The 26620-nt window shown below is 44.0% G+C and overlaps 1 protein-coding gene across 1 annotated transcript in view; it reads right to left on the reverse strand.

Moving 5' to 3' along the window:
• LOC311111004 (girdin-like) overlaps nt 1-24791 on the reverse strand; it is a 78447-nt gene extending 53656 nt beyond the window's left edge. Inside the window, exons 1-3 of the mRNA XM_084153686.1 lie at nt 24005-24791; nt 23774-23874; nt 9302-9410 (exon numbers count right to left, since the gene is read on the reverse strand). Of these exons, the coding sequence (XP_084009812.1) occupies nt 9302-9410; nt 23774-23874; nt 24005-24067 (273 nt within the window). The 5' untranslated portion in view covers nt 24068-24791. The remainder of the gene's footprint in view (nt 1-9301; nt 9411-23773; nt 23875-24004) is intronic.
• Between the last annotated feature and the right edge of the window lie 1829 nt (nt 24792-26620).

Genomic DNA, 26620 nt, shown 5'->3' on the forward strand with positions numbered 1-26620 from the left:
TGTTATAAATTGATTTTCATTTTAAAGAGGGAAATAAGTATTTGACCCCTCTGCAAAATATGACATAGTACTTGGTGGAAAAACCCTTGTTGGCAATCAGAGGTCAGACGTTTCTTGTAGTTGGCCACCAGGTTTGCACACATCTCAGGAGGAATTTTGTCCCACTCCTCTTTGCAGATCTTCTCCAAGTTATTAAGGTTTCGAGGCTGACGTTTGGCAACTCGAACCTTCAGCTCCCTCCACAGATTTTCTATGGGATTAAGGTCTGGAGACTGGCTAGGCCACTCCAGGACCTTAATGTGCTTCATCTTGAGCCACTCCTTTGTTGCCTTGGCCGTGTGTTTTGGGTCATTGTCATGCTGGAATACCCATCCACGACCCATTTTTCAATGCCCTGGCTGAGGGAAGGAGGTTCTCACCCAAGATTTGACGGTACATGGCCCCGTCCATCGTCCCTTTGATGTGGTGAAGTTGTCCTGTCCCCTTAGCAGAAAAACACCCACAAAGCATAATGTTTCCACCTCCATGTTTGACGGTGGGGATGGTGTTCTTGGGGTCAAAGGCAGCATTCCTCCTCCTCCAAACACGGCGAGTTGAGTTGATGCCAAAGAGCTCCATTTTGGTCTCATCTGACCACAACACTTTCACCCAGTTCTCCTCTGAATCATTCAGATGTTCATTGGCAAACTTCAGACGGCCCTGTATATGTGCTTTCTTGAGCAGGGGGACCTGGCGGGCACTGCAGGATTTCAGTCCTTCACGGCGTAGTGTGTTACCAATTGTTTTCTTGGTGACTATTGTCCCAGCTGCCTTGAGATCATTGACAAGATCCTCCCGTGTAGTTCTGGGCTGATTCCTCACCGTTCTCATGATCATTGCAACTCCACAAGGTGAGATCTTGCATGGAGCCCCAGGCCGAGGGAGATTGACAGTCTATTGTGTTTCTTCCATTTGCGAATAATCGCACCAACTGTTGTCACCTTCTCACCAATCTGCTTGGCGATTGTCTTGTAGCCCATTCCAACCTTGTGTAGGTCTACAATCTTGTCCCTGACATCCTTGGAGAGCTCTTTGGTCTTGGCCATGGTGGCGAGTTTGGAATCTGATTGATTGATTGCTTCTGTGGACAGGTGTCTTTTATACAGGTAACAAACTGAGATTAGGAGCACTCCCTTTAAGAGTGTGCTCCTAATCTCAGCTCGTTACCTGTATAAAAGACACATGGGAGCCAGAAATCTTTCTGATTGAGGGGGGTTCAAATATTTATTTCCCTCATTAAAATGCAAATCAATTTATAACATTTTTGACATGTGTTTTTCTGGATTTTTTTGTTGTTATTCTGTCTCACACTGTTCAAATAAACCTACCATTCAAATTATAGACTGATCATTTCTTTGTCTGTGGGCAAACGTACAAAATCAGCAGGGGATCAAATACTTTTTTCCCCTCACTGTGTATATACAGTGGGGAGAACAAGTATTTGATACACTGCCGATTTTGCAGGTTTTCCTACTTACAAAGCATGTAGAGGTCTGTAATTTTTTATCATAGGTACACTTCAACTGTGAGAGACGGAATCTAAAACAAAAATCAGAAAAATCACATTTTTAAGTAATTAATTTGCATTTTATTGCATGACATAAGTATTTGATACATCAGAAAAGCAGAGCTTAATATTTGGTACAGAAACCTTTGTTTGCAATTACAGAGATCATACGTTTCCTGTAGGTCTTGACCAGGTTTGCACACACTGCAGCAGGAATTTTGGCCCACTCCTCCATACAGACCTTCTCCAGATCCTTCAGGTTTCATGGCTGTCACTGGGAAATACAGACTTTCCGCTCCCTCCAAAGATTTTCTATTGGGTTCAGGTCTGGAGACTGGCTAGGCCACTCCAGGACCTTGAGATGCTTCTTACGGAGGCACTCCTTAGTTGCCCTGGCTGTGTGTTTCGGGTCGTTGTCATGTCTGGAAGACCCAGCCACGACCCATCTTCAATGCTCTTACTGAGGGAAGGAGGTTGTTGGCCAAGATCTCGCAATACATGGCCCCATCCATCCTCCCCTCAATACGGTGCAGTCGTCCTGTCCCCTTTGCAGAAAAGCATCCCCAAAGAATGACATTTCCACCTCCATGCTTCACGGTTGGGATGGTGTTCTTGGGGTTGTACTCATCCTTCTTCTTCCTCCAAACATGGCGAGTGGAGTTTAGACCAAAAAGCTATATTTTTGTCTCATCAGACCACATGACCTTCTCCCATTCTACCTCTGGATCATCCAGATGGTCATTGGCAAACTTCAGACGGGCCTGGACATGCACTGGCTTGAGCAGGGGGACCTTGCGTGCGCTGCAGGATTTTAATCCATGACGGCGTAGTGTGTTACTAATGGTTTTCTTTGAGACTGTGGTCCCAGCTCTCTTCAGGTCATTGACCAGGTCCTGCCGTGTAGTTCGGGGCTGATCCCTCACCTTCCTCATGATCATTGATGCCCCACGAGGTGAGATCTTGCATGGAGCCCCAGACCGAGGGTGATTGACCGTCATCTTGAACTTCTTCCCTTTTCTAATAATTGCGCCAACAGTTGTTGCCTTCTCACCAAGCTGCTTGCCTATTGCCCTGTAGCCCATCCCAGCCTTGTGCAGGTCTACACTTTTATCTCTGATGTCCTTACACAGCTCTCTGGTCTTGGCCATTGTGGAGAGGATGGAGACTGTTTGATTGAGTGTGTGGACAGGTGTCTTTTATACAGGTAACGAGTGGAGAAAAGGAGGGCATCTTAAAGAAAAACTCACAGGTCTGTGAGAGCCGGAATTCTTACTGGTTGGTAGGTGATCAAATACTTTTGTCATGTAATAAAATGCAAATTAATTACTTAAAAATCATACAATGTGATTTTCTGGATTTTTGTTTTAGATTCCGTCTCTCACAGTTGAAGTGTACCTATGATAAAAATGACAGACCTCTACATGCTTTGTAAGTAGGAAAACCTGCAAAATCGGCAGTGTATCAAATACTTGTTCTCCCCACTGTATATATATATCCCCAACGGCCTCACAGTGTTGTCTCTCACATGCTAAGCCTAAATGTACTGTTGATGTCAGAGCTGTGCCGATAGCTGGTAAACACGCATCATCCCCAACGGCCTCGCAGTGTTGTCCTGGGTTGCTTGTTTATTTTTGAGGCCATAAAGATATGATTGAAGCTAGATTCTACTTTCTTTACTGTGTTTTGGCAGTGATATACACTGAAAAGTGTAGGCCTATAAGTCATGTCTGTTTTTGAGCTTGACGTGACGTGTGTGTGTGTGTGTGTATGTATGTATGTATGTATGTATGTATATATATGTGTGTGTGTGTGTGTGTGTGTGTGTGTATATGTATATATATACACACACACACGTCACGTCAAGCTCAAAAACAGACATGACTTATAGGCCTACACTTTTCAGTGTATATCACTGCCAAAACACAGTAAAGAAAGTAGAATCTAGCTTCAATCATATCTTTATGGCCTCAAAAATAAACAAGCAACCCAGGACAACACTGCGAGGCCGTTGGGGATGATGCGTGTTTACCAGCTATCGGCACAGCTCTGACATCAACAGTACATTTAGGCTTAGCATGTGAGATTAGCCCCAAGCCACAACTAGGCCTACATGCCCTAATAAACGGATTCGCTCATGTTTCAGATGCTATGTAAGAATTCACTTGCGGATTACGAGGTTCCCAAATGAAATAAATGTTGTGGATTGCCGATGATGGTGATGATTCAAAGAAAGAAAGAACCTCCAGCTTGAAGCTTTCTCATAATAACACATATCACACACAAACATTCCTTTAAATCTTTCCATGATGAGGTCCAAGACAAAAACAACAACATCCACCCTAGGCTCTGCTCTAGCTATCTCAGCCCTCTGGCCCACAGTCTTTGTGTAGGTCAGCCAGCCTCAACCGAGAAGGGAACAGTCTCCCTGAGCCTCCAAAACAAGCTCCACTACTCTGGGGCTCAGAGTAGACACATGCATTAAAGCCTCATATGTGGAGGATTATTTAACGTTTGGATGATAGCAAAGATGATCCAGACTGTGAGTGTGCCTACCCCTCTACAATGGCTTCTAAACTGGGCATGGGGTGGGGGTGGGATCACATGATACATGAGGCTCAGTGCCCCGAGGACCAGGCCCTATGTTTGAATGGACCTCTGTTCCCCTTAACGCAGTGAAAACAGAGTGAGCTGCTGCCTTAGGACCACACCCCAAAGCAAAGCAGTGCTAAAGGGTGACATAACACAGCAAGTCCACTCTTCAATTCATATCGCTACTGGAAAGTGTAGGCCTATAAGTCATGTCTGTTTTTCAGCTTGACGTGATGCTATGCACATGGAAGTTGCTCCAAACAGTTCTGTACTGTATGTCTGCCAAACCGAGACCACCAAATTAAAATATGGTCTAACATTCATTTGGATTGAGTAACCAAGAACAGAGGCCTTAATAGGACTAATCGCAACAATACTGGAAAACCCAAAATGACTAAATATCATTACTAGGAAACTAAAAATGCAATAAATCCCAACATACTCTGCACATTTTCGCTTAAAATGCAGCTTGGAATGTTTGTAAAATGACAAATTCCAGTGTGAAATAGAGTTAACGAGTTAGATCTCAAAACCCCCTTCTGGCCCGCCTCGGACTTGATGAATCACCAGGTAGCACTCAGTGACATGGTGAGGATCACAGCTTCACAGTGGAATTCAGTGGACTGTGAAGTACCTGTGAGCGATGCATCCACCAATGATTACCTCATGCCCTGATCCCAATGACCAAAGCCTAGCTGAAGATATGATGTACAGTTAAGTGATGAGGATCCTGAAAGAACATGACAAAGAATGTTAGCCTACTTCATAAATAAAAAGCGATGCAATTTTAAAGTGAAAATCTAGTGCACTCTTAGCATAATACTACAAAGTCACACCTAGGAAAGCGTTGGCTCTAAACAATCATTCCTTCTGACAGAAACAACTCATGAGTATTACTCCTTCCTACAAAACACCACCGCAATACAGCGTCATACTGTAGTAACACCCTATCCATGCCAACAACAGAACTCTCAATATGCTTTTACCTTCCTATTTCATCGCGTGACTAGTGCCTACACATATTTAAGCATCAGTGTGTCTAGACAGTCTATAAGTGCAATAGCAGAAACCTTGGGACACATGGTACATACATGAGGGCTGACACTGTAAAAAATATATGAAAGGCATTATTATGGAAATATAGGCCGGTCCACTTTAACAACCTCTGCACAAAGTCATTTTCCACTAGTCCCAGACACTGGTGAACTAATAGGATGGATATGGGGTGGGGGTAGTCCCAGACACTGGTGAACTAATAGGATGGATATGGGGTGGGGGTAGTCCCAGACACTGGTGAACTAATAGGATGGATATGGGGTGGGGGTAGTCCCAGACACTGGTGAACTAATAGGATGGATATGGGGTGGGGGTAGTCCCAGACACTGGTGAACTAATAGGATGGATATGGGGTGGGGGTAGTCCCAGACACTGGTGAACTAATAGGATGGATATGGGGTGGGGGTAGTCCCAGACACTGGTGAACTAATAGGATGGATATGGGGTGGGGGTAGTCCCAGACACTGGTGAACTAATAGGATGGATATGGGGTGGGGGTAGTCCCAGACACTGGTGAACTAATAGGATGGATATGGGGTGGGGGTAGTCCCAGACACTGGTGAACTAATAGGATGGATATGGGGTGGGGGTAGTCCCAGACACTGGTGAACTAATAGGATGGATATGGGGTGGGGGTAGTCCCAGAGGAGTGGAGGTCTCTAGCCTGACGCCTGAGCTCTGAAGAGGAGAGTTAATTAGTATGTTTGTTCAGTTGCAGGAGACTTTGAGCTGAGTCAGCACAATCAGTAACTCAATAATGTTCCTCCTACCCTGATATTAAAGAGTGAAGCTACACTGCAGAAGCTTGACAGACAAAGCAATGCCAAACTACCCACACTAGTACATCACCACCATATCTGCTCCGCTTCCATGTGCTCACTATAGTATGATGCTGCCGTTAACTCCATTAAATAGAACCTACAGAATTGATAACATTTCCATCTGGAACGTGCAAGATTAAAATGGATGAATGAAAAAGCAGGAACATGAACAACTGGGACCACAGCAAAGAAAACCAAATACATTTTTTCAAAATGTGTCTTCAATAACCAAGCGCTTTTCTAGACTTTGAACAGCAGCAGAGGATGTGGGTGGTGAATGACTGGGACCTGGCCTGTTAATAATAATTAGGTGTGTGCTTATTTTGTCCTAATTCACGCATGTTCAAGTGTGTATTATATGCATGTGTGAATTGGAAATGTGTTTTTTGCATATCCTAACTCCCCCTGAAACACCCTCGGAGAGAGGGGTCAAGGCCAGGGTCTGCAATTATCAACGGCGACCCTGGAGCAATTAGGGATAAGTGACTTGCTCAAGGTCACAGACAGATTTTTCACCTTGTCGGCTCGGGAATTCGATCTAGCGGACTTTCGGTTAATGGCCCAACGCTTTAACCGCTAGGCTACCTGCCAGCCATCCACTAGCCTGGTTTAGATTCAAACAGGCCTGCAAGTCATAGAGGTTTATAACTAGCAGCACTGAAGAACCAGGGTGAACCTTAGTCGGGGCAGAGATAACAACTGAAGGCTGGATAGTAGGTAATCCAGAGCCTAGGAATAAGAAGTATGTGCTGAAGGAGGCTTCAAGTCAAGACCTCACTAACATCAAGGGGTCTGTTGACCGGCAATTGACCTTTAATCTGAGAGAATGACTTTGCACTCTGCTTCTAAACACATTATCCAAGAACGTAAGACTGAGCTGTTCCTTGTTTCAGTGGAGCAATTACTGGTGTTCACTAATCAGCTAAAAACCTCATTGCTGATGACCTACTGTAGGAAAGTCACAACAGAAAAAGATGAAAAGCAGAGTGTTTGCTGACAGCTGGTCCACTCCATCTTTTAGTCAAGTACTGTTGTCATTCACACCAAAGGCCGGCCATCCATCAAATCTCAACCCTTGATGAATGTGAATGAAGTAGTAATCAAGTGGATCTCAAACTGACAAGGCTCTGCTCATGTCTACTCCAACACCAAAACAACACCACAAGAACCACTGTTGTCCACACAAAGGGGAACAAGGCATTTCCAGTTAACTGGGTAGTTGTTTGTTGGTGGTAAAGCCTCTCAACGACCATTGAGAGACTTGCTACAAAAGGGCAGGAGGATCTAAATGGACACTGCGCTGACAATATATATATAATGAATCATGAGGTTAACACAAAAGGCAGGGAAGGCCAGGAAAAGACTGATGACACCCACCCTAGAAGCACAACACGTTCATTGTTTCATTGTGCTTTTGAGGCTACTGCTTCCAGCTTGTCATGGCCACTCAGAGTTGATGTTCTAACTTAACATTTTAGTCATTTAGCAGACGCTCTTATCCAGAGCCACTTACAGTAGTGAGTGGATACATTTTCATACTGGTCCCCTGCGGGAATCGAACCCACAACCCTGGCGTTGCAAGCACCATGCTCTACCAACTGAGCCACACAGGACCACAAGCGCTACTAAGGGTCTGAAGGCTCTTGGCTCTGTGACAGATCATTTGGAAATACATTTTGAGAGGGCCTAGCAGGGCTTTCTCAAGGCTAACGACCTGTCGATAAACAATGGCCCTGTTTTAATGAGATGTTCAAGGGATGTTTATATTGGATGTTCCAAGGAAATTGACATTCTTTCTAACCAAGTAGGTATGTTAACCAAGCTGTGCCCAGAGCTTTGGCCATCATCCCACTCTTCAATATGGTATTTAGCAAATATTTGTCTTACCTTTTAACTCTGCACTGGTGGGAATGGGCTCGTAAGTAAGCATTTCAGTGTAGAGTCGACACCTGTGGTGTTCGGCGCATGTGACCAATACAATTTGATTTGATGATTTGATTTGTTGATGAAGGTATGAGACTGCATAGTAAGCGTTTCCCTGTTAGTCCACACCTGTCCTTTACGAAGCATGTGAGGAATAACATTTGATTTTCTTTCAGTTGCTGCTATGATACATGCTGAGCTGCAGATGACTATAGGAAGACCAATGACGGCTGAACGGTGGGAACAGTCCCTGTCCATAGAGACATAGCCGTGGGAAATCCTCTCTTCACTGAGGCTGTGATGCTTGATAACTTCCACACCTTCAGCTCCAAGCGTTCCTGCAGTTTATGTTGTGCATGCTGGTTCACGTACTTCCTGATTATCATTCTGAGTGCCAAGATGCACTGAGACGACCAATTATCTCTTCCAGCAGCAACGCCTTCAGCAGAAACATCAAATTATCATGGCTGAAATTCTTTTTTGCCCTCTATATGAAGTATTAAGTGTGTTCCCTCTCGGCTGCGAGGTTGGCAAAAGCTGCTGGACAGATGTGCTGACTGCTAGATAAGCTTTCCATGTAGGATGTTAAGACCAAAGCCCCTCCCCTCTGCAGTCATTATGTATACCAGATCTTGTCAGCAGGAAGCCCCCATCCCCTCTGTCCATCAGATTAATGGGAAGTCTCTCATTACTTGAGCAGAATGGAAATTATTAACTGTGCTCTGAGATTACTCTCACATGCAAGAACCTGATATGATCTAATGCAGTAAAAACCTCAGCCGAGCAGCAAAACAGAGACAATACAGGCAGACAGCTTTTTAAAAGTTACTACAGTGGGGAAGTAACTCCTTATTTTGTGTCCCTTTTAATACTGTTCAGAGCCTTCACAAAACTGAAGCCAAAATATATCCCAGATCTTCATTAGTCAAAGCGTGAGACGGAGAACCACATCAGCGTGTTGAGTTTCAGCTCCAAACCTTTCTAACGTGTCTGCATACAGCTCCCCTTCCATTTATAGAAGCCTCTGTGACATCTGGATGGAGGTCCCCGTCCCACTTCACACCAGCCACAGTCATCTTCAAATATGTGTGTTTATACTTATTTTCCAATGTGTGTGTATGTGTTTATAGGATAGTTTAAACTTAAGTGTGTGTGTGTGTGTGTGTGTGTGTGTGTGTGTGTGTGTACACAAGACAGTCTCCACTGAAACTTGTCTTGCTGACAAACCTCAGAGTAAAATACGTCATTGATCCCAAATAGCTAGGAGGCACATGGCTTTAACAGATCAGCACAATGAACCAGACCTCAGCACCAGATGCACTCTGTCATTTTTCCATTAGAGCTTCAGGGATCACTGTACACTCACCTGGTAATAGGACTTGATCTGTCGGATCAGGATGGAGAGGTTTTGTATGCGCAGTGTTGAGTCATTGTTCACTTTCTTGTTGGTTCTTTGAACAGTGGCTTTAGGATTTCTATTGGGAAGAAACAGATGAGAATAACAGCAGAGTTCAGACAAATCCATTTGTAACTGTAAATTGTCTGTCAGTCAGTCAAATGCTGCATTAGTAGTGCCGTGATAAGTGAGTCAATAACCAGGCTTCCATCCAACCTTTTTATGCAAGTATACTGAACAAAAATATAAACGCAACAAGCAACAATTTCAAAGATTTTACTGAGTTACAGTTCATATAAGGAAATCAGTCACTTCATCAGAAAAATTCATTAGGCCCTAAACTATGGATTTCACATGACTGGGAATACAGACATGCATCTCTTGGTCACAGATACCTTAAAAAAAGGTAGGGGCGTGGATCAGAAAAACCAGTCAGTATCTGGTGTGACCACCATTTGCCATATCTCCTTCGCATAGAGTTGATCAGGCTGTTGATTGTGGCCTGTAGAATGTTGTCCCACTCCTCTTCAATGGCTGTGCGAAGTTGCTGGATATTGGCGGGAACTGGAACACGCTGTCGTACACGTCAATCCAGAGCATCCCAAACATGCTCAATGGGTGACATGTCCAGTGAGTATTCAGGCCATAGAAGACTGGGACATTCAGCTTCCAGGAATTGTGTACAGATCCTTGCGACATGGGGCCGTGCATTATCATGCTGAAATATGAGGTGATGGCGGCGGATGAATGGCACGAGTGGCCTTTTATTGTCCCCAGCACAAGGTGCACCTGTGTAATGATCATGCTGTTTAATCAGCTTCTTGATATGCCACACCTTTCAGGTGGATGGATTACAATGCAAAGGAAAAATGCTCACTAACAGGGACGTAAACAAATTTGTGCACATAATTTGAGAGAAACAAGCCTTTTGTGTTTATGGAAAATGTCTGTGATTTTTTTTTTCTCAGGTCATTAAACAACACTTTACATGTTGCATTTATATTTTTGTTCAGTGTCATGACAGGCCTGATGGAAACAGAAAATGTTTCCGTAAACTTTCCAAATGTTGACAAAACAAAATACACTAGACAAGATTGGTTATTTTTGTGTTGGTAAAATGAATTATACAATAAATGCTTTTATGAGTAAATATTGATATATTAACCATCATATCGAAGTAAACTTGGAGTCACGTGATGACATTTTGTGTGGTCCTCCCACTACGACTCAGTTTATTAGGCTACAGATGAAATAAGTTATGATGAACTTCACAGGGTGGTGAAAGTGCAAGGTGATGAGCTTGATGATCCTTTCCAATAACTATTGAGGGTTTTATTCTGGTTACATGATAAATCGATGCTTGGCTTCCTATAGTCAGCTCTTTTGTCCATAATAATCTCATCATGTAGGCTTCACGTGCACTTTAGCCAACAGCGCACAGATAGCGCTGTTGGCTAGAGCGCACGTGCCAATCCCATGCCAATCCCATGCCAATACCAGAGTGGGCACACTAGCTATATAACGCATCATTTTTTGTGACAAAACCATCAGTATAGTTGAAAATGCAATGGAAACCATAAAGAAAATTGGTATATGGGAGTTTAACCGCAAAATGCATTTGATCTGCAACAAGTCAATTTAATGGAAACATCTCTGGTGGGAAAATGTGCATATGGTTTATATGCAGATTTGAGAACATTCGCATGAATATGTCACCAATTGGATGGAAACCTAGCTAGTGTTTTAAAAAAAAGACATTTCTCATGATTATTTTGAGGACCCCAGTACTGACAGAGCTAGGTCTTAACTGTGTTGTTTGTCTGTGACAGTTTGCCGCAAAAACAACTGAATTTATAACTTTGAGTCTAGTGTGAGGGAGACGGTGTTCTAGTTCAGTCAAGGAGCGCTATTGAGATGTGCTACCCTAAGGGCTAGCAATGTGACTGCTGATATCAGGAATGTCAACCTGCGTTAACAACAGACATACCAAACACACTGGCCCATTTTAAACCCACAATAAGATACTGATCTTTCATAGTGATTAACTGAACTCAGCTTCATCATATTAGCATATCAAAATCCCTCGAGAGTGAAGTTAACAGTAACACCTTTACTTAGTTGGTTTCCAATATACTAAGCTTTTACATGGGTATGGTTCTGATACTATCCTCAATGCACATGGCTGATAAAAAAAATGCCACACTTCAGGACAGTCTGGTTTTTCCTTGCTCGCTGAATGTGTGAGGAATGCATAAAATTCCAACAATCTGCCTTAAAAAGGTAGGAAGCATGAGTTTTGCCTTACCAAAGTAACAGTATGGTCAAATAATTAGTAATTTAGTTGTAGTCACAATCTGGTTACCTATAACTACAAACATAGTTATGTTTTAGCGTTTATACACATTTAATAACTAATTTCTGGATATCTTCTAAACTACCCACAATGGACTATTTCTCAACATCATATGGAGAACCGGTGCTACCTAGCTACTTCCAGCTGGCTAATGTTAGCTACTAGCCATGTACTATGTACATCCACAAAGAAGAAACCACATAAATCAATGTGAAAAACTGCAGATTGGAGTAAGGAAACCATGTGCACGTCTACTGTATGCGGTGCTCATTTCACCCCGGAGGACTTCGATGGCTTAGTATAACCCATGGAAGGCAGGATTCGGAATGAGACTGACTGAAACAGGCGATGTGCCAAGCGTGAATGTGAAGCCTTCCTACCGACATTGCGAGTGTGATGGATATAAACCGGGTAAATTCAATGTGGATTTACCTCACTATATCGCTATTGGATTAGCTGACTATCCCTCAGCCGGTGAAATGGCCTCTCCCTCTGAAGGCCTCTCCTTGGTTCTTCTTTGGTAGCTAACTCAGCCATCAAATCGGTAAGTCTCCGCTCTCTCTACTTGTTGTTGTGTTCTGTGGGTTCCTGCCTGTGCTAGACTAGTTGTTCTCTGGCTTACTACTTACAGTGGGGGGGGAAAGTATTTAGTCAGCCACCAATTGTGCAAGTTCTCCCACTTAAAAAGATGAGAGAGGCCTGTAATTTTCATCATAGGTACACGTCAACTATGACAGACAAAATGAGAAAAAAATATCCAGAAAATCACATTGTAGGATTTTTTATGAATTTATTTGCAAATTATGGTGGAAAATAAGTATTTGGTCAATAACAAAAGTTTCTCAATACTTTGTTATATACCCTTTGTTGGCAATGACACAGGTCAAACGTTTTCTGTAAGTCTTCACAAGGTTTTCACACATTGTTGCTGGTATTTTGGCCCATTCCTCCATGCAGATCTCCTCTAGAGCAGTGATGTTTTGGGGCTGTCGCTGGGCAACACGGACTTTCAACTCCCTCCAAAGATTTTCTATGGGGTTGAGATCTGGAGACTGGCTAGGCCACTCCAGGACCTTGAAATGCTTCTTACGAAGCCACTCCTTCGTTGCCCGGGCGGTGTGTTTGGGATCATTGTCATGCTGAAAGACCCAGCCACGTTTCATCTTCAATGCCCTTGCTGATGGAAGGAGGGTTTCACTCAAAATCTCACGATACATGACCCCATTCATTCTTTCCTTTACACGGATCAGTCGTCCTGGTCCCTTTGCAGCCCCAAAGCATGATGTTTCCAATCCCATTCTTCACAGTAGGTATGGTGTTCTTTGGATGAAACTCAGCATTCTTTGTCCTCCAAACATGACGAGTTGAGTTTTTACCAAAAGGTTCTATTTTGGTTTCATCTGACCATATGACATTCTCCCAATCCTCTTCTGGATCATCCAAATGCACTCTAGCAAACTTCAGACGGGCCTGGACATGTACTGGCTTAAGCAGGGGGACACGTCTGGCACTGCAGGATTTGAGTCCCTGGCGGCGTAGTGTGTTACTGATGGTAGGCTTTGTTACTTTGGTCCCAGCTCTCTGCAGGTCATTCACTAGGTCCCCCCGTGTGGTTCTGGGATTTTTGCTCACCGTTCTTGTGATCATTTTGACCCCACGGGGTGAGATCTTGCGTGGAGCCCCAGATCGAGGGAGATTATCAGTGGTCTTGTATGTCTTCCATTTCCTAATAATTGCTCCCACAGTTGATTTCTTCAAACCAAGCTGCTTACCTATTGCAGATTCAGTCTTCCCAGCCTGGTGCAGGTCTACAATTTTGTTTCTGGTGTCCTTTGACAGCTCTTTGGTCTTGGCCATAGTGGAGTTTGGAGTGTGACTGTTTGAGGTTGTGGACAGGTGTCTTTTATACTGATAATAAGTTCAAACAGGTGCCATTAATACAGGTAACGAGTGGAGGACAGAGGAGCCTCTTCAAGAAGAAGTTACAGGTCTGTGAGTGCCAGATATCTTGCTTGTTTGTAGGTGACCAAATACTTATTTTCCACCATAATTTGCAAATAAATTCATTAAGAATCCTACAATGTGATTTTCTGGATTTTTTTTCTCAATTTGTCTGTCATAGTTGACGTGTACCTATGATGAAAATTACAGGCCTCTCTCATCTTTTTAAGTGGGAGAACTTGCACAATTGGTGGCTGACTAAATACTTTTTTTCCTCACTGTAGCTATGCCGAACATGGTGGTTGGCTAACTAGGCTAGTTAGCTGGTTAGGCTAGCTAGCTAAAATAACCAACTTTAGCTGGCTGACTTACTGGCTAAGATAACTGCCTATACCGGTAACATTATCTGATAATTGGTTAGATGGCGTTATGCATTTCCAAAACGCTGGTTTACTTTAAATGTGCCTGTAAGCTAGGTGTTGATAGCAACTGTCTGACTCACGCAGTGCTAACATAATGTTAGCAGGCTAGTAGTGCTAACTTTAGCAGGCTAGTAGGTTAGCATCCTTGCAAGCAGATTTGTAAAATTCATAAAGTATTTGCTTGTAAATTGGCTGAAAATGTAATTGAGACCAGTAGTCATGAGTGCAAACAATTATATGTTAGACGTTATTTTTTGTTGGAGTTTAAATTCTAGGGAATAGGCTGGCTTGCCAGGTCCTCCATAAAACATTTTCCGACATGGCATCGGTCTTCTTTGGAATTCTGATAGGTTTTATGTAATAACTCGAAAAATAGAGGTGTAACTTTGCATTGGGACTTTTGATGCATATACTAATGTAAATCCATATGCTACATGTGGTTACGTTTATGCTACCTACCCTTTAAATAAATCAAGAGCTTAGTAATCAATCATGCATTCTAAATAACTTTGTAACATTGTTTTTAAAACTACTTGATAACACAATTTGAGGTATTCATTGTGAAGCTACACTATATATACAGTATGTGGACACCCCTTCAAATTAGTGTATTTGGCTATTTCAGCCACACCCGTTGCTGACAGGTGTATAAAATCGAACACACAGCCATGAAATCTCCATAGACAAACATTGGCAGTAGAATGGCCTTACTGAAGAGCTCAGTGACTTTCAAAGTGGCATCGTCATAGGATGCCACCTTTCCAACAATAATAATAATAATAATAATAATATGCCAATATAGCAGACACTTTTATCCAAAGCGACTTACAGTCATGCGTGCATACATTTTATTTTTGTGTATGGGTGGTCCCGGGGATCGAACCCACTACCTTGGCGTTACAAGCGCCGTGCTCTACCAGCTGAACTACAGAGGACCACAAGTCAGTTTGTAAAATTTCTGCCCTGATAGAGCTGCCCCAGTCAACTGTAAGTGCTGTTATTGTGAAGTGGAAACGTCTAGGAGCTCGGCTCAGCCGCGAAGTGGTAGACCACACAAGCTCACAGAACGGGACCGCTGAGTGCTGAAGCTCGTAGCGCGCAAAAATCGTCTGTCCTCAGTTACAACACTCACTACAGAGTTCAAAACTGCCTCTGGAAGCAACGTCAGCACAATAACTGTTCGTCGGGAGCTCCATGAAATGGGTTTCCATGGCTGAGCAGCCGCACACAAGCCTAAGATCACCATGCACAATGCCAAGAGTTGGCTGGAGTGGTGTAAAGCTCGCCGCCATTGGACTCTGGAGCAGTGGAAACACGTTCTCTGGCGTGATGAATCATGCATCACCATCTGGCAGTCCGACAGACAAATCTGGGTTTGGCGGATGCCAGGAGAATGCTACCTGCCCCAATGCATAGTGCCAACTGTAAAGTTTAATGGTCTGGGGCTTTTTTTCATGGTTTCATGGTTCGGGCTAGGCCCCTTAGTTCCAGTGAAGGGAAATCTTAACGCTACAGCATACAATTACATTCTAGACGATTCTGTGCTTCCAACTTTGTGGCAACAGTTTGGGGAAGGCCCTTCCCTGTTTCAGCATGACAATGCCCCAATGCACAAAGCGAGGTCCATACAGAAATCAGTGTGGAAGAACTTGACTGGCCTGCACAGAGCCCTGACCTCAACCCCATCGAACACCTTTGGGATGAATTGGAACGCTGACTGCGAGCCAGGCCTAATCGCCCAACATCAGTGCCCGACCTCACTAATGCTCCTGGCTGAATGGAAGCAAGTCCCCGCAGCAATGTTCCAACATCTAGTGGAAAGCCTTCCCAGAAGAGTGGAGGCTGTTATAGCAGCAAAGGGGGGACCAACTCCATATTAATGCCCATGATTTTGGAAGAGATGTTCGTGTAGTGTACCTGAAATTCAATAAAGTGGTATCGAATTGAACACTAACAAGACAAAAGCATAGGAATGTAACCTCATCTGTCCTCACAGAACATATGACCTAACAAACCATCAAAGTTGACCCCATTTCTGAGTCTCTCCTTTCATCTACTGTCTGTCAGTTCAGACCTGTTCTTTGATGATCATCAACCAAAGGTTTTGGACCAACATGTTTTACAAGCTCTGAGAGATTCAGACATGCAGGCCTCCACTGGGCTCCTTCACTGGTCAGATGTCTCTGGATACTCTTCTCTGACCTAATTTCTCACTGAAGCCCATCTGATGGCGCATCCATGCAGCGCTGCACTGATCTACTGGTCTGGTCTGGAGATCTTAAAGCTTTGCTGATAAAGACTACGGATGTCCCAATGCTGGAGGACGGCACCATTATTCTTTATGATAACAAAATATCTCATTAGTTGCATGGCCATTTAACCCTTCATGGCATGGTCATTACATCTATAGTAAACACGGTTGTGTGTTTACATGTGTGTGTTTGTGTGCATGTACGCGTGAGTACACACCTGCGATCCAAACTTTTTGCATTGATGTCTAACACAACCTCATGTGTATATGGCTGATTTCAAATTAACCTTGCCACAATTTATTCCCTCACCTTTAACTCTGTTCTAGATCATTTCATGAAAGCCCACTCTACTCAGTAAGGGATAAAACAGTCTTTAAAAGAGCCTCAGTCATAATACTCATGATGGAAAAAATAGGCCCGTTGCCAAGCAATTAAACAACAGAGTTTCCAGCGTCTTCCTAAAATCCCCTGTGTTGATAAGGCTTAGCAGTAGGCCTAGAAAAAAATAAAAGGCCCACTTCATAAGACCAGGGAGCTATCATTGAACTATGAACTCAGCTAAATAAAAAATGACAAAGATGATGATTTTTTATGAAAGCAACCATCCCCTGAGAACTGAATTGTCTATACAGCGGATATGTTAAGAGGCCTTTTGATCAGCGGTGCTCCCACACACACTGCCGCCTCAGTCTTGCAAATCAGAAAGACAGGGTCCTCTTTAACAGTGCTCTGAATGGCACTGGCCACGTGACCCCGCTGCTCATTCAGAGCCCTCTAGAGGAACCCAGTGGGGGGTCGTCTTAACCCCTTAATTAAATAGCATGGCGGGAGCTGTAATCCTGTCAGGCCGAGCTCTGGCTGCACAGAGAGGAAGCTGGGGAATGAGGATGCTAATTTAGTAACTCACATCTCTATACATCACAGGGCCAGAAACACACAGCCAATTCAATGTGCCATGAAAACACAATCACAATCCTGCCACAGCTTAGTTTTTGGGGGCTGAGGCCCCCCTTGCCCCCCGCCCCCTCATTGGACAACATCACCCCCAGTGTTACTGGCTGCAGGCGCCTGAATGGGGCCCTTTGTGAGGTCTACAAAACCCAAATACTGTACCACACTGATTAAATAGGCTTTGAAAAACGGGGAGTCAATGCACAAGTCAATAGTCAATGCAGAGCACAATACTGCCCGGGGGGATCCTGCGTGCGTTACGCTGGGGAGTAACCTACTTCTGTCACGCTGCATCAAAGTCAGTGGGGGCAGAGGGTAGAGCAGTCAGTGGGGGCAGAGGGTAGAGCAGTCAGTGGGGGCAGATGGTAGAGCAGTCAGTAGGGGCAGAGGGTAGAGCATTCAGTGGGGGCAGAGGGTAGAGCATTCAGTGGGGGCAGAGGGTAGAGCAGTCAGTGTGGGCAGAGGGTAGAGCAGTCAGTGGGGGCAGAGGGTAGAGCAGTCAGTGGGGGCAGATGGTAGAGCAGTCAGTGGGGGCAGAGGGTAGAGCAGTCAGTAGGGGCAGAGGGTAGAGCATTCAGTGGGGGCAGAGGGTAGAGCAGTCAGTGTGGGCAGAGGGTAGAGCATTCAGTGGGGGCAGAGGGTAGAGCAGTCAGTGGGGGCAGAGGGTAGAGCAGTCAGTGGGGGCAGAGGGTAGAGCAGTCAGTGGGGGCAGAGGGTAGAGCATTCAGTGGGGGCAGAGGGTAGAGCAGTCAGTGGGGGCAGAGGGTAGAGCATTCAGTGGGGGCAGAGGGTAGAGCAGTCAGTGGGGGCAGAGGGTAGAGCAGTCAGTGGGGGCAGAGGGTAGAGCATTCAGTGGGGGCAGAGGGTAGAGCAGTCAGTGGGGGCAGAGGGTAGAGCAGTCAGTGGGGGCAGAGGGTAGAGCAGTCAGTGGGGGCAGAGGGTAGAGCAGGGGCCAGCTGCCCAGCACGAGGAGATGATAGAGCCAGTGAGCCTCTCAGTCCAAACTAGGGTTGGGCGGTATCCAGATTTTCATACCGTTTCTGTACCGTACCGGGGTATACCGTATTACAGGAAGTTCACACAAAAAGGGTGCTATTTCAACAACAAAAAATACACACAATTTAGGGAACAGGGATCTTGACACAGGAGGGAATTGAATGTCTGTTGTAACCAATAAACTTGATCTTGACATCTAGCCACTTAGCTAGCAACAACAACGGTATTGAAAATTATACCCTCTGTATTTCGAAATACCCCGGCATACCGCCCAAGCCTAGTTCAAACACACTAGGGGAGGAGTTACGACTTCCCAGCCACATGGATGGCTAACTAGGTGAATTACCAGAGAGGAATGTGGATGATGACTTTAGAAAAAAGTATCACTGTGGTGAGGCTGTGTTCAGTACTATGCAGGCAGGAAGACAGTAAAGCAGAATCATAGTGTGTGTGTGTGTGTGTGTGAGAGAGAGAGAGAGAGAGATGGAGCTGCTGTAGTGCTTCCACATCGTTTCATGTTCATGTATGTGCATTTCTTTTGTCAGCTCTCAGCCCCTTAAAGACAGCACCGGTATCACGGCAATCTACTGTAATATACTCTCTCTACAGGAGAGCACATACATGGTATATAATCCAGGGAGAGGGAACAGCAGCAGTAGGTACTGTGGCTCAGCCTTATTTTCTTGGTCTTGTGCTCTAATGGATAGTTCAGTTCTCTATGGAGCTTAGTGTCATTGCTGTACATTTCCATGGGGCCTTTCCTATTCCTGTGAGTCTCTGCATGGCCTTGTTAAAAGCAGAAGCCTTTCAAGATCACGACAGCTGTTTCCTGCATGTCTGACTCACAGGGCTTTTTACAGCTCAACATCCTCCTTCAATAGTCTAATGACATCAGACATGTCCACTGTTTGCGTGACCATTCAAAGACCGAACAACCAGCTCTGTTGTGTTCACACCAACCATAGGTAGAGAGATAGGGAGATATGTCTAGGTTCAGGCAGCTAGATGCAAGTAGGCTAGGAAGAGAGGGAGATGCGATGCAGGGAGGATGGTTATTAATGGCTGGTCTGTGGCAAATAACAGCCAAGCAAAATGGTGGAGGATTCAGCCCCCTCTCCCTCTCCTCTGTCTGACTGGCTGGCTGTCTGTTTATCTGGCTGGCTGTCACTGGTAGCCTACGACTGAAGCATTTGATCTCCAAGGATAAAGAACCCAGCTGTGGGGAATTCAGCAAGAATGCAAATGATGCCCCTTCTACCGAAGCAGGAGAGAGAACAAAAGCAAGAGGCGTGCTGCTCAGTGAAAACACATGGTGAGAGCGTGCAGAGAGGCGTGCTGTGTCTGGTTCAGCAGTGTGCAGAGAGGTGGTGGTGCTGACGCTGTCCCGTCTCATAACCGGTTTTTCCGGTTGAAACAAACCCCGTTGGGGTGTGAATTGGGGGGCTGCTGGAGATTTTAATCCTATCTGGATTAAGATAATGAAACTGTTGTCGTTCAACAGATATCTTATCTTCCTCTAAACTGCTGCGTCGCTGTGTTAAGTGGCCATGTCGGGTTGGGAGTGGGCCGCGCTGGTCGATGCTTTTGTCCTGACGGAGGTGTTGAGAGAGGGGCTCAGGAACACAGGTAGGGTGGTTTCCTTACAGCTGCTGCACAGCTTCAAGTGGAATTCACGTGTGTGTGTCACACATGCTCAGTAGTCTCATTGATCTTAGCTTCATGGACTTTTAGGTGATTGCATTTGAACACTCCAAACGAGCTTCAATGCCATACAACAATCCTTCAGTAGCCTTCAACTGCTCTTAAACACTAGTAAAACTAAATGCATGCTTTTCAATCGAACGCTGCTAGCACCCGCCCACCCGACTAGAATCACCACTCTCGACGGGTCTGACCTAGAGTATGTGGACAACTACAAATATCTAGGTGTCTGGTTAGACTGTAAACTCAACTTCCAGACTCACATAAAGAATCTCCAATCCAAAGTTAAATCTAGAATCGGCTTCCTATTTCGCAACAAAGCCTCCTTCACTCATGCTGCCAAACATGCCCTCGTAAAACTGACTATCCTACCGATCCTTGACTTCGGCGATGTCATTTACAAAATAGCCTCCAACACTCTACTCAGCAAATTGGATGTAGTCTATCACAGTGCCATCCGTTTTGTCTCCAAAGCCCCATACACTACCCACCACTGTGACCTGTACGCTCTTGTTGGCTGGTCCTCACTACATGTCCGTCGTCAAACCCACTGGCTCCAGGCCATCTATAAATCACTGCTAGGCAAATCCCCGCCTTATCTTAGCTCATTGGTCACCATAGCAGCACCCACCCGTAGTCTGCGCTCCAGCAGGTATATCTCACTGGTCATTCCCAAAGCCAACACCTCCTTTGGCCGCCATTCCTTCCAGTTCTCTGCTGCCAATGACTGGAACGAATTGCAAAAATCTCTGAAGCTGGAGACTCTTATCTCCCTCAATAACTTTAAGCATCAGTTGTCAGAGCACCTTACCGATCACTGCACCTGTACACAGCCCATCTGAAATTAGCCCACCCAACTACCTCATCCCTATATTGTTATTTATTTTGCTCTTTTGCACCCCAGTATCTCTATTTGCACATTATCTCTTGCACATCTAGCATTCCAGTGTTAATACTATTGTAATTATTCTGCACTATAGCCTATTTATTGCCTTACCTCCATAACTTGCTACATTTGCACACACTGTATATATATTTTCTGTTGTATTTCTGACTTTATGTTTTTTTACCCCATATGTAACTCTGTGTTGTTTTTATTGCACTACTTTGCTTTATCTTGGCCAGGTCGCAGTTGTAAATGAGAACCTGTTCTCAACTGGCTTACCTGGTTAAATAAAGGTGAAATAAAAAAATAAAAAATAAAACACTGAAGTGGAAAATAGGAACTAACAACATCACTTCCTGAATGAGGGACTAGTGGGATGTAGTAGAAATCTAGCTTCAAGCTCTGAATTGGCCACAATTTGACCTTGAGGTCAACCAATGCAGACACTATGAAAATGCAGCCAGTCACCTTATTCTAAATGTTGACCTGAACCATTGTAATTTATTATGCCTGTACAACCAGGAAAAAAACATGTTTTTTTACCATTGTAATGAGAAGAGGGAAATGCCACTTCTTTGTCCAGTCTGTGCTCCACCCAAACAGGTCGCTGAAGGGTGGTCTAATAGGCTGGGCAGTAGTGACTGAGGGGCAGAACAGTGACACCGTGCCATCTGTGCCTCCAACTAGCAGTTAGATTATCCAGCCAGGCCGCTGTGCTTCCTGGACAACTGACGTCTGCCTGCCTGCCTCCCTGTCAACAGCTTGCAGAGAGAGCTATTACAAAATAACATACTACTACATACAGCTGCTTAAATCATTTGGAGACCCATTCTGTGTACAGTAGGTGATGAATCACACACATACATTATTCAACATGGGATGCTTCAAATGGTAGTAAGGCAAACTCAGAATTTGGACAACAAGCACTGCAACTTGTCTTATGTTAATTTTATGCAGTACATGATGCATCCTCTACTTCAAAGCTTGCGAAGCTAAAAGTATACACAGCCCTGTGCTAGAAGGATGATTGCTGTATGCCTTGTAGAAGTGTATTTTTAAATGGATAGTTTTAATCTTCTCTTGATAATGGCTGCTCATGGAAAAGACTGAGCCCCCCTTTACGAGGCTAATTGATCACAGGCAGGTCAATACAAAGTATGCCTACCATTACGCCCACAATAACAGCACTCTGCAGGAGTTTCAACACAGACACGGGCAGTGAGAGGGTGGCTTGTTGGGCGAAGCCATTAGCTTTGCAAACTGCTGGGTGGTTAATAATTTTCATCACTTAATGCACTCTGCTCCACATGTGTTCCAAATTCAGCATCATTGCAGACATCACGTTTGGTAGCGATGACCTGTTGAACAAGCTGAAGCCATATGAGCTGAACCAAATCAACCAGTAACATGTTTAACATTAACTAAATCTACTCTCACAACAACTCTTTTGTACAACTAAATAGACCACTGGAGGCCTGCATTTTGATATGGCCAAATCAAATAAATCACAGAACATGCGGGACTAAAATAAATTAATCCAACGCAAGGTAAATGTTTACCAGTGAAAGATTATATTTAAATGAGCCAATGTATGATGAAACTGTTGTAACTAAACATGTAGCCTTCATAAACTGAGACAAAGACCTGATTCACAACAGCCTCTGACAATGTGCCCTCTGTGTGAGAGTCTTGCTGGGCAGACTAGTGCCAACAGCTGGCCAAAAATTGACTACACACACAGCTAGGAGCTAGGATGAAGTGACTGGCCCGCCCCAACATCCTGCTGACCAACAAGCAGAGCTGAACTAGGGTTCATTATAATTGAAAACGGTTCTTGAGCTGAGAATCAACTATTCCAAATAGGAGGCTTGACTTCTTTTATTGGCAATTGTAAACTAGGCCTACCGGTATGATGACTGGGGCAATGGAAATGACTACAGCACCAAATTTGCTGAAACAGACCTGAGTAGGGTTTGCAAGGTCATTGGCAACCCAGTAAGACTAGAGAGCCTAGGACGGTGTTGCCAAGGCAGCATGAGGACAGCTAGTAGTAGGCCCACCTGGAAACCGTGAGATAATTGGCACAGTAGAGCTTAGACCTGTTAATAGAATGTGTGATAAGTAACAAGCTCACAGTGAGCGAAGAGAGAAAGTGCTCGACAATAACACAAAGGAAATTAATGTAATGTCTGCCTTTTGAAGTCAAAGGGTGATAATGTTCATAATAAGAAATAACTGTCAGATAAGGCACTGGTTAACTGGATTAGTGGCGTCATTGTTATTCTATTCTATTAATATGCCAAAATTCACAAACTGCATCATGCAAACCTAGCCCAGACAAAAGCATGGGTGGAAACCGCCTTCTTTTGTATAGTGCGTGTCAGTGGTCATGGCAGAGATTGACGGATTCCTCATTTTGAATCCTCCTCAAGGGGTAGGCTGGGTGAGTGAGGCAGAATAGCCGCCCTCCGTACAATTCTAGCAGGCAAGAAGAGCACGCGCCAGGGAGTCTTCCAGGAGCCTGCAGATGACACTTCACGTTCTGACATTTTTTTTGTGACTGACCGCTCGAGTGGAAGATAAACTGCTGCCGACTCGAGCCATCAATACAGAACTCGAGGTGGTGGAACTGACTGCATAAAAATACCTACAATTCACTAATTTAATTCTGATTACACCTCATCCTAGCATCGTTGGCTGACATATTTCACTAGTGAAATGTATCATTCTGTGGAATTAATAAAAATATTGTTTGAATTTAAGTCCTGAATTTGTGTCAAGAATCATGAATGTGTGCATGGGTGTTTGCGTCCACTGTAACCTACAGTGCAGGGCGAATGTTGATGATGACCAATGAATCAGAGAAGCATGCGTGGCCATTAATTCATTGATTCTTGTGGAGAGAGAGAACCCATAAAAGACAAATAGGCTACTACTTACATCTCAAGCATGATCTCGTTTAAATAAATGCCATCCACTAATTCAATGTATTCCGATAGTTTGGTGCCATCGTTTCCAGATGAATGCCCAGCCGCATTAACCTGAAAAATAGGACAATACCCCAAACCTGTCAGCAAAACCAAATCACTTGTTAACATAGCATTTATTTTGGATACCCAGCTTAATTAGGAAGCTCAAATTCCCTAAGAATAGTTTATCAGGGTGCCTTACCCAGGCGACCAAAGGCGTGAGCAGAAATTGCTCCAGCAACGGCGTAAAAACCTCGCTTCCCATTTCCTTGTGGTTGACAGCGACAATTCCAGAGAGTATGTATTAAACTGTATTTCTCCTTGTCGGGGAATTTTCTCAGCGTCGCCTTTCACCCCTCTGAACACGACCTTAATTTAGACGCCGTTCATGTGGTTGATTTAATTAAACAGACACTCATTTCGCCGATGAAAAACAAATGTCCATAGACGTCCGGTTTTGCTCAAAAATTATATTATTCCACAATTCTCGGACCAGTAGCTACCCTAGATTATGTCTTGCTACTTACTTACTACCCTCCTTTGGATAGGACAAGGAATCCATCAAAAACATTTAACCATTGAATCTCATCTAGCCTGTGCATGTAAAGGCAGCTGACCTACCTACAACTAAATAATGTGCTAAACTAAGACATTAGACCTGTACTGGTAGGCTAATAATTATGAAAACGGTCCATGAAACAAAAATCTAACGTTGAAGGATGACGAAGCACAGAGCTATAAACATTAACTGGTTTCCTCCAATGGACGTCGAGTTAGAATATTCTGTTAAAAAAAAAGATATATATATATATGCTTTTCCCATCACGTTCCTTTTAGTCTTGAAGGTTGCATTTCCCCCCCGCATAAAGCCAACGATTGTTCCAATTATATAAATGGCAGAGATGTCTTTCTTCTATCATTTAGTCACTTGGCTGGAAAAGGTGAATAACGGCTGCATAACCTACTACTGAGTCTGACTTGAGTCCACTGATGGAGCTCTGCGCTAGACGAAGTATCGCCTCCCTCGACTCCGTTTCCATTCCAAACCTACTCGTTCACTCGTAGAGGACGTGTCTTCTTCCGCCAAAATCAAATGCGCTCAAGAAAATAGGGCGCCATCACGTTGTCACAGATAGAACAATGAGCTAGTTAGTTCTTTGACGTTGTCATGAACATTTCCACATCCACATGAAATGGACTATCTTGTATGTAGACATAAAGACTACATTATCAGGGCATAACCTCAAATGTCTTATGTTAGGTTGATTCACATTTTATGTGTCAGCTTTGTCAATGAATATAGGCAAAGTGAGTGTGTCACATTGTGTGCAGCCTATGTAGGTTATGGGTAGTAATATGATAAATGATCTCAAACAAGACTAGAAAAAGCATTAGTGTTAACACATATTGACCAATAAGAATGTCCAGACAAGGAATGAAAGAAAAAAGAAATAGCTGCCTAGCAGTGACTAATTATTCATTGAACTGACAATGGTTGAAGGCATTTCAGTGACACCTTGTGGATATCATACAAAATGTGCACAATGCCGAGGTGTAAATCTAAGGTTTGTCCCATACATAGCCTGCAACATGTAAGACTACATGCAATTCCCCACTGCAACTTTAGTAACAAAATCTAGGGACAGCACAGCAGCACACCCTATGCAACTCTACACATCAACTAGCCACCAGATTCCAACCCTACCATTACACTTGTTTACACTGAGCTGCACTGGGGTTGGAATGCAATCATGATTAGATTAAGACAATGCGAGATATGGGTCAGATATCTCGCACCAGCTCTGCAGTGTATAATAGCTGATTTATGGTTGATCAGGCATTGCTTGATCCGGCAATGCGGTCCGGAGGCTCCATACGGAGGGTGTGACACAATTGCGGAGCCTCCGGAGGCTTGCAGAGGACAAATCGAGCTCCATACGGCGATGCCGAGCACCTCCCAAATTTTTTAACAATGCGGAGGGCTCCGTATAGCTCCGCATTGACATGATTAGTTGATGGTAGGTGGGGGCGGTAGGTATTTATAAACACAAACTCACTTCCTTGACAACTTCCTTCACAACAGCTCTGCTCAACAGCTCTGCTCCGCGAAACGCAAGAAGTATGAATGCCCTGACTTCTGCAGAGGCCGTATCGCCGTAAATGCTGTACGGCCAATGCAGACATTGGATTGACCATGCAGAGTATTTTACTCTAACCATGATTGTGTTCTGACCCCAGTGCATCTCAGTGTAAACAAGCGTAACGGTAGGGTTGGAATCTGCTGGCTACCCATCAACCATCATGACCAATTGACCAGATCTCAGTTGCACTTGAGGGAAACTAGCATACCTATAACTGAGATAGACATGGTCTGCCTTGAAACAATGAAAAAAAACTGATAGCAACACAGTCAGAATAGAATAGATACATTCTAATCAGATAGTTATTTAATTATATAGCTATATGTTATTGATCAAAAGCATAGAATACAGTTTTCTTCCATTTGTGCCATGCCAGTACACATATAATTTATCCTGAAACACACACAACCCTTTGATTAACCTATTTGAAATGCACTGATTTGTAGGTCCCGGAAATTGATATTGGATTTTTACTTACACTGTTATCAACCTGTAATTACAAACCTAATAGTATGAACTGTGTCAGCAGTTAGGAGGCATATTTTGAGTCCAGCCCAAAATCACTAACCCCAAGAGATAAGCCTCAATCAACCTAACTGATTAATTAGTCTGTCTGAATAAATCAGGAGAGGGCAATGCCACCAAAAAGGCAATTAAAACCCAATCATTGACATGGA

Source organism: Coregonus lavaretus (genome assembly GCF_964263955.1).
Source record: "Coregonus lavaretus genome assembly, chromosome: 36".
Taxonomy (NCBI): Eukaryota; Metazoa; Chordata; class Actinopteri; order Salmoniformes; family Salmonidae; genus Coregonus; species Coregonus lavaretus.